Source organism: Gobio gobio, assembly GCF_949357685.1.
Source record: "Gobio gobio genome assembly, chromosome: 3".
Lineage (NCBI taxonomy): Eukaryota > Metazoa > Chordata > Actinopteri > Cypriniformes > Gobionidae > Gobio > Gobio gobio.
In genome coordinates this window covers 14141766-14150449 of record NC_137099.1, presented here as the reverse complement: position 1 = coordinate 14150449, position 8684 = coordinate 14141766, and the positions used below count along the sequence as shown (strand labels likewise).

General features: G+C 36.0%; 1 protein-coding gene across 1 annotated transcript; it reads right to left on the bottom strand.

Annotated features, from left to right (window-relative positions):
- Positions 1-1437: 1437 nt before the first annotated feature.
- On the bottom strand, positions 1438-4239 carry eslec (eosinophil lineage-specific marker). Its single transcript, XM_079811871.1, has 6 exons — positions 4132-4239; positions 3967-4048; positions 3695-3789; positions 3239-3373; positions 2511-2622; positions 1438-2341 (listed from the first exon to the last, which is right to left on the bottom strand). The coding sequence occupies exons 2-6, from the start codon at positions 4034-4036 to the stop codon at positions 2262-2264; spliced, it is 492 nt and encodes a 163-aa protein (XP_079667997.1). The 5' UTR covers positions 4037-4048; positions 4132-4239; the 3' UTR covers positions 1438-2261.
- Positions 4240-8684: the final 4445 nt, after the last annotated feature.

Here is an 8684-nt window from a genome sequence, read left to right as displayed (position 1 = left end):
CCAGGCAACATTTTTCCAGTCTTCAACTGTCCAATTTTGGTGAGCTTGTGCAAATTGTAGCCTCTTTTTCCTATTTGTAGTGGAGATGAGTGGTACCCGGTGAGGTCTTCTGCTGTTGTAGCCCATCCGCCTCAAGGTTGTGCGAGTTGTGGCTTCACAAATGCTTTGCTGCATACCTCGGTTGTAACGAGTGGTTATTTCAGTCAAGTTGCTCTTCTATCAACTTGAATCAGTCGGCCCATTCTCCTCTGACCTCTAGCATCAACAAGGCATTTTCGCCCACAAGACTGCCGCATACTGGATGTTTTTCCATTTTCACACCATTCTTTGTAAACCCTAGAAATGGTTGTGCGTGAAAATCCCAGTAACTGAGCAGATTGTGAAATACTCAGACCGGCCCGTCTGGCACCAACAACCATGCCACGCTCAAAATTACTTAAATCACCTTTCTTTCCCATTCTGACATTCAGTTTGGAGTTCAGGAGATTGTCTTGACTAGGACCACACCCCTAAATGCATTGAAGCAACTGCCATGTGATTGGTTGATTAGATAATTGCATTAATGAGAAATTGAACAGGTGTTCCTAATAATCCTTTAGGTGAGTGTATATATATATAGCTTTGATATAAATATAAAAGATAGTCTGGTATATATTTTTGCCATTTAGCCTTTTCAAACCATGTGTGTGTGTGTGTGTGTGTGTGTGTGTGTGTGTGTGTGTGTGTGTGTGTGTGCGTGTGTGCGTGCTTGCGTGTGTGTGTGTGTGTGTGTGTGTGTGTGTGTGTGTGTGTGTGTGTGTGTTTTTATATAGCAAGTGCCACATGTTTCATACAATTCAAATGAAAAAAACTTTTAATTTCAAAACATAATTATTTTCAGTCTAAAATAACTGAAGAACGCACTAGAGGTTTAAGGAAAAATGAACAAAGACAATGTTGCTATCTAGGGATAAATAGGCCTACATTTTATGAGAGTGATATTGTCTCCCTCTTCTGACACGACAGGTAGGCCTACTTTCAACAAATAGCTACAAATTGATGTTCTATTTCCTATTGAATTGAAATCTGATATTCGGGTGACTGTAATAATAAACTATTTTAATAGTTAACTTTTTTTTGTGTGTGTGTGTGTGTGTATACTCTGTGTGTATAGCCTACAAATAATACAGTGACATTGCTTCAGGCATGACTGGTAGATTTTAACGAATGGTAATGCTAAACCAAACCAAACCAAAGGGAGCATTGAGGCACTTTTGAACGCTATCCAAGTTGGAAAATATGAGTGGGACAGCCTGGTACTCTCAGTCAACACATCTCAGTGTCATTACAACTCGCAGACAATGCACAATGTAGATACACACTTGCACAAAAACACACACCCAAGTGAATAAAAACAAAAGCCTCGAGGTCACAAAAACACACAGTGTGCATAATAGTGCATGACATTACGGGTTTTTTATTACAGCTTTCTGAATACTCGTTTCTAGTTGATCATACACAGCAGACACCGAGCTCAATAAGCACTGGAGTGTTAAACAACAAGTGACAAATTCTGGCTAGGACTGTTTGCTTAATTGATGTACTTTTAAACAAGTAAATCAGCCCTAACGGTTGGTTTAGCTAAAGATAGGACATTAAAGATATTAAAATCAATACCAAGGAATGAGTCAGTCAAGCTTTGGCTGGGTATAAGTCATGGACTCAGTAAATGGAAGGTTTATGTTCAAAGTTTTAGGTGGAAAAGCTCTTTCTGTGAAATATAGGAGAGACAAAAAAAAAAAAAAAGTACAAACACTTTCAATATTTCTCTTTATAACACAAATTCTCATACCCAGTACATTTAGACTAATTATTTTGATACATTTTTCTCATCCTCGTATAAATGTTTTTCTATGGTTTTCATTTTACCATGTACGTTTTTGTTGTTCTATACTTGATACAATTTCATGCAAGTTGTTTGGCATGAATAAAAGCGTTAAAAAGTAAAATGGCAGAATAGCAGTACCCTCTGCTGGTAGATGTCATAACTACAACATCAAGTGTTGTTATGTTCATGAAAACTCTAAAGACAGCTGAACTGTAGATGCTCAGTGTATGATGCAAGGCAACAAAGAAAGAAAGTGTACATTTGTAGTTTAACTTTTATTTTTGCAAATATGGGTATTCAAATTCAAAGGCAAATATGTCTATTAGTGATTTGAAGACTTTGGAGATCTGAGATGGACGGACATGAGATATTAGTTTATCAATTAAAAGTAGGATTAAAGATCAATCCTAGCCATTCTGTAACAGATGAAAGGGAAACGAGTGTCACAGGATGCATCATTCCAGCGCTTCTCACCTGTGGAATTTCAAAATCACGATATTCAGAAAATGACATGGCAGAAATGCTTTAGTGCAAGCAGGAATCTATAAACATGCATATGTAATAAAACGTGCAAGGTTTGGTACAGGTCATGATTCATACTACATAAAAAATGTTAGTAAAATAGATTTAATATCCTCCATACCTCCATATCCCATCTCCACACATCTTTCACCACCTCCATAATTATTTGGCTCACCAGTGTGCCAGTCATTGTACTCAAACTTTGATCCGTCACTCCAAAACCAGATAAAGCCCTGAAGAACGATATTAACATTACTGAAAGGATGTATACTTGTTTCCAACTTACAATACTTTTTTTCTCTACTTTTTATCTTTTGACTGGTAGGCTAAACATAAAACTTTTGCATTTTGAGTATGAAACTCCTGCTGGTGTTTGTTGGGACAGTGCAAACCAGCCTTTACAAAACCAAGCAATTTTTCGATAAAAGCCAGAAATATTTAATTTCAATAAAATAACTTTTACAATAATCTGACACTGGTTAGTATGGAAGCCTGTTTCCACCACATGAAAAAAAAATGCTCTGGTATGGCATAATTATGACATGAAGTCAAAATTTTGACTTTAAAAGTCATAAATATGAGAAATAAAGTGGAAATTATGACTTAAGTCAAAAGTATGACTTCAAAAAACAAAATTATGAGATAAAAGAAATAATGACATCATCATTTCAATAATATTTCTGAATTTCTGCAATAATTTCCTTTTTATGTAAGTTTTTAACTCATAATTTCGATATTTCATCTCATACTTACTCTATATTTTCTATATAATTTCCATAATATCTTAAAACAAATTTTCCATAGGTTGGACCTGTATTTAAAGGGCAAAAAAATGGAAAAATCAGCTACCTGAGGAGCATCATGAGCACCAATCCAGGTTCGGGTCATGCCATCAGAATGTTTTTTCACAAAGGCTTTTAGAAAATTGTTAGTGAATTGACTTTGAACAGATGCAAGGTTTCCTCCAAGGTCAATACATTGTTGCTGTAAAGAGAAAGCGTTTTAAAATACACTGCATATATAGGTTAAGAAATGTGGCATAAATAGTTTATCATAATCTTTGAAAAGTGCATGTCATAACCAACATTTTTATTTGAGAAACACTGAACATTTATTGTAGAATTAGTTTTTTAATGTTTATGAAATAAACATGAATGCATTTTTTTATTTACTTTATTTTTGTCTATATGTTTTAGCTTTACACTAAAGTGCAGTTAGTAGGTATTTGGGAACATTAGCACTACCAGTGCAAAAAGTGTGACTTGCATCATGTAGTATCTATATTACAGAAAAACAGAAACTTACCTCTGCCTCAGCCCATGATTTAGAGTCTTTGAAATATTTAAAACATTGTGTTCCAAATTTATCCCAGCCAGTGGGGCATTTTCGAGCAATGCTATCTGCAAACAAAATTGGTTAAAAAGGAGAGATTAGTATTTAGTGAATGATGAAAATCATGAATGTAAGCACTTTCATCAAATAAAGCAGAATCTGCAAACCTCCTCATTATCTGCGGTTTAAACAGTACCGCAGTACTGTTGTAATGTAATTGCATCTATTTAGTTTATTTACTGTACCTGCGGATGCCACCTTGATGACTCCATTTGCTGTCAATGCAAAAAGTAGGAATGCTGCAGAAATCCACATGCTGGCAAAGTCCTATTAAAATCAACATTGTTATAAATAATGTAATAAATACATCCATAAACAAGTTTTAAAATGGAAACAGAAAAATGTCATACCAAGTGAATCAAAATTCAACTCAGCAATTGGTAATACTCTGTTGTGCAATATTCGGATCATTGCTTGAGATCAGCTGTATTTATCCCCAGTAACTCAGTCACAAATGTGTGCACCCATAGTTCAACACCAATGAAAACCTCTTTCAATCTATCAGTCCTTATTAGGTAAACAAGACCCGATTCTGAACATCCTTATTCATGATGTTGCATTTTGTTGCAAATTTCAGTGCAATATTCTTGTCAGTTACTGCTAATTGAAATAAAAAGTAAATGAACAAAAGTAATTACTGTGATGTGCTTAACTGAATCTATAGGATTTCATTTTAATAGACATTAATGCAATTTATCTGATTGGATGTCATTTTAGCCCTTTCATGCGTGAATTATGCCAACCTCAGTCAGGATTTTTTTGCTCTTAGGGCATGAAAAACAAGATTTGACCTTTTTTTAAATCATATTTTTCAAAGAGATTTTCAGATGTTCCCTGCATTATGCATTTTTGGTTTAAACCGAAGAGATACAGTATTAAACATAATACAGTAGCAATAATATAATACATCTTCAATTATTGTAAACGCAATTGAGTTTGTTACCTTTCAACCAGCAGAATAAGAACTTCATACAAGTTGAATGGCACATGCCTATGATATCAGAACATGAGGACATGATTCAGTCAAAGATCTCTACTGGGGAAGGTACAACTGTGGAAATCCAATGCTCCAGAAGGAAACACAGTGCATTAAGAGATGGGGGGTAGGTTGTACTCAATTTGTCTTCTGGGAAACATGCAAGTATCTTCTGTTGCTTCTGAAGGGCAGTACTAAATGAAAAAAAAAAAATTATATTTAAACAAAATAAGAAACATTTGGACATCTTCATCCTGCTCTAAAGTTTTCACCCCCCGGTTCCTAATGCGTCGTGTTTCCTTCTGGAGCATCAGTGAATGTTTCAACCTTTTTTAGTAGTTGTGTTTGAGTCCCTCAATTATCCTCAGTGTGAAAAGATGGATCTCAAAATCATACAGTCACTGCTGGAGAGGGTTCAAATATGCAAAAGCCACTGTATATCTTCTTTGTATGCCTACAAAAAATATATATATATATATATATAAATATATATATATATATATATATATATATATATTTTTTTTTTATAAGTCTGGGTGATATTTACTGAAAAGGTAAAAAGCTTACATTGAAAGCTGAAAGAAGAGGAAACTGGAAATATTAGGCAATTTGCAAAGTAAAATGTCATGATGATTTTGCATTCCTCCCATTATCTTTATCAGCCACACCTGATATTATGCAACTTTTAAAGTCATTGGATTTGTTCTTTTTACACAACAAAACTGTCGCCGATGACAATTCTGTCAAAACATTTCATACTACAGGACTTGGTCTCGCATAGATATTTAACCTGCCCTCCGCATGGTTGCCGAAAACCAAAATACTCTAAAAATTTGAATCATGGGTCTTTCATATTTTATTAAAGAAATTGTGGTTCAGTGTTGTATAGATAATATACAGTGGTGTGAAAAAGTGTTTGTCCCCTTATTAAATATGATCAAAGATGGCTGTAAAAAATAAATCTGCATTGTTAATCCTTTTGTTATTTTATTTTAAAATTTTGCAAAAACCTAACCTTTCATTAAAGTAAAATAATTGAAATCACATTATGAAATAAATGTTTTTCTCCAAAACACGTTGGGAACAATTATTTGCCCCCTTTTATTAAATACTTTTTGCAACCCCCTTTTCCCAAGATAACCTGATGATGACCAGATAATGCCTGATGAGTTTGGAAACACCTGAAAAGAGATCAGAGATCATTCCTTCATACTGAATCTCTCCAGATCCTTCATATTCCCAGATCCATGTTGGCGCTTCTTCTCTTCAGTTCATTCAGCCCACTCATTTTCTATAGGGTTCAGGTCAGGGGCTGGGATGGCGATTGCAGATGAATTTTGTACCCTTTTTTCTGTTGATTTTGATGTTTGTTTTTGGATCACTGTCCTGTTGGAAGATCCACACATGGCCCATTATAAGATTTCTAGCACAGGCTGTCAGGTTTTGATTTTTTATCTGGTATTTGATCGAATTCATGATGCCATGTATCTGAACAAAATGTCCAGGACCTCTGGCAGAAAACTAGGCCCACAACATTAAAGATACAACAGAGTATTTCATTTTACACATGGGGCCTACTTTTTTATCCCTGTGTGCACCAAACCCATATTAAATGTTTGCTGCCAAAAAGCTCTTTTTTGTTTGTTTCATCTGTCCATAGAACATTTGAAAAGTAACTGACACTACTGGAACTTCAAACGAGACGGGTTCTACACTCAAAAAAAAATGGTGCTATATGGCACTAAAAGTGGTTCTTGGGACGTAATCATATGGGGAACCACTTTCGGTGCCATATAGCACCATATCTTAACAGGTTCTGTATATATAGCGGTGCGTACAACAGCCCCCTATAAGAGCCTATAAGAGCCTATATGGATGACCTTACTATCACAACGACATCGGTCCCAGGGAGCAGGTGGATCCTACAAGGACTTGAGAGACTCATCACCTGGGCAAGGATGCGGTTTAAGCCTAAGCCCTCCAAGTCAAGGTCCATGGTGCTGAAGAGGGGGAAAGTGGTTGACAAGTTCCGTTTTTCAATTTCAGGAACTATCATCCCAACCATCACGGAGCAACCTGTCAAGAGTTTCGGGGAAGCTCTTTGACTCCAGCCTGAAAGACTCTGCCGCCATCCAGAAGTCCAACAAAGAACTTGGAGCTTGGCTCACCAAGGTTGACAAGTCCAGTCTGCCTGGTAGATTTAAAGTTTGGATCTATTCAAATTTTTTCAATTCAATTCAAATTTATTTGTATAGCACTTTTCACAATACACATTGTTTCAAAGCAGCTTTACAGAAAGTGCATTTCATAAATGTACATTGAAAAATGTTAGAAAGAGAATGTTAAAGAAAAATGTTAGAATAAGTTAATCAATCATGTATTAATTTAGGCCATAACAACGCTGGCGTTGAGTCGTCTCTTCACAGGCGTCGAGTCGTCTCATCACAGGTGTTGGGGCATCTGAAGTCTCCATGAGAGGCTGGATACAAACTGGAGCTGACGAACTAGTTACCGCGGGACAAGTATCCCGAGATAACAACAGAAAAGCAGATGGGAAATAATTAGCATAGCCGCTGTTCAGAATATTAATGCTTTTGATCCGATTTAACTGTAGTATAAAACGTATTTATAATGGGAATGCTTGGCTAAAGAGATGCGTCTTTAATCTAGTTTTAAACTGGGACAGCGAGTCTGAACCGCGAACAATATCAGGAAGACTATTCCAGAGTTTAGGAGCTAAATGTGAAAATGCCCTCCCTCCTTTAGTGGATTTAGATATCCTAGGAATGACCAGAAGCCTCGAGTTTAGTGATCTTAAAGAGCGCGATGGATTGTAGGGCGATAGAAGATCCGTTAAATACACTGGAGCTAAACCATTTAGGGCTTTATAGGTCAGTAGCAATACTTTGTAATTGATACGGAACTTAATAGGTAACCAGTGTAGAGATGATAAAATTGGTGTTATATGATCATATTTTCTTGATCTAGTAAGAACTCTAGCAGCTGCGTTTTGGACTAACTGTAGCTTGTTTATTGATGATGCAGGACAACCAGCTAATAAAGCATTACAGTAATCTAGTCTCAAGGTCATGAATGCATGAACTAACTTTTCTGCATCAGAAATAGATAGCATGTTACGTAGCTTAGCAATGTTTCTAAGGTGGAAAAATGCCGTTCTTGTAACATATGAAATATGATTTTCGAAAGACAAGTTGCTGTCTAATATAACACCCAGGTCTTTTACTGTATCGGATAAAGTGACAGGACATCCTTCTAAGTTAAAGTTGTATTGTGGGCAGTTTTTTGGACCAATAAGTAATACCTCCGTTTTATCTGAATTTAATAGCAGAAAATTACACGTCATCCAGTATTTAATATCTTCAACACACGCTGTCAGTTTAGGTAATTTAGCGTTTTCATCTGGTCGTGATGAAATATATAATTGAGTGTCATCAGCATAACAGTGGAAATTAATTCCATGTTTTCTTATAATATTACCAAGTGGCAGAATATATATAGAGAATAGCAGAGGGCCTAGCACGGATCCTTGCGGCACCCCATAGTCTACTGACGTTATCTTTGATTTTTCCCCATTTAGACAGACAAAATGGTAGCGGTCTGATAAATACGATCTAAACCAGTTTAATGCCTGTCCCTGAACACCAGTGTAATTTTGAAGTCGATCTAAGAGTATTTTATGATCTATAGTATCGAACGCAGCACTAAGATCGAGTAGAACTATTGAGATACAGCCTTGGTCAGAAGCTAGAAGTAAATCATTTGTGATTTTAACGAGCGTGGTTTCTGTGCTGTGATGCGGCCTGAATCCTGATTGAAATGTTTCATAGATATCATTTTCTTGCAAGAAAGAGCACAATTGAGCGGACACAACTTTTTCTAGTATTTTAGACATGAATGGAAGATTTG

Bases quoted from the DNA above. Each gene is read 5' to 3' on its own strand.
- eslec (XM_079811871.1), bottom strand. From the start codon at position 4,036: ATGTGGATTTCTGCAGCATTCCTACTTTTTGCATTGACAGCAAATGGA. The intron at 3,790-3,966 runs GTACAGTAAATA...TTTTGTTTGCAG, and splicing joins CATCAAGGTGGCATCCGCAG to ATAGCATTGCTCGAAAATGC. The intron at 2,623-3,238 runs GTAGCTGATTTT...ATCGTTCTTCAG, and splicing joins GTGCTCATGATGCTCCTCAG to GGCTTTATCTGGTTTTGGAG.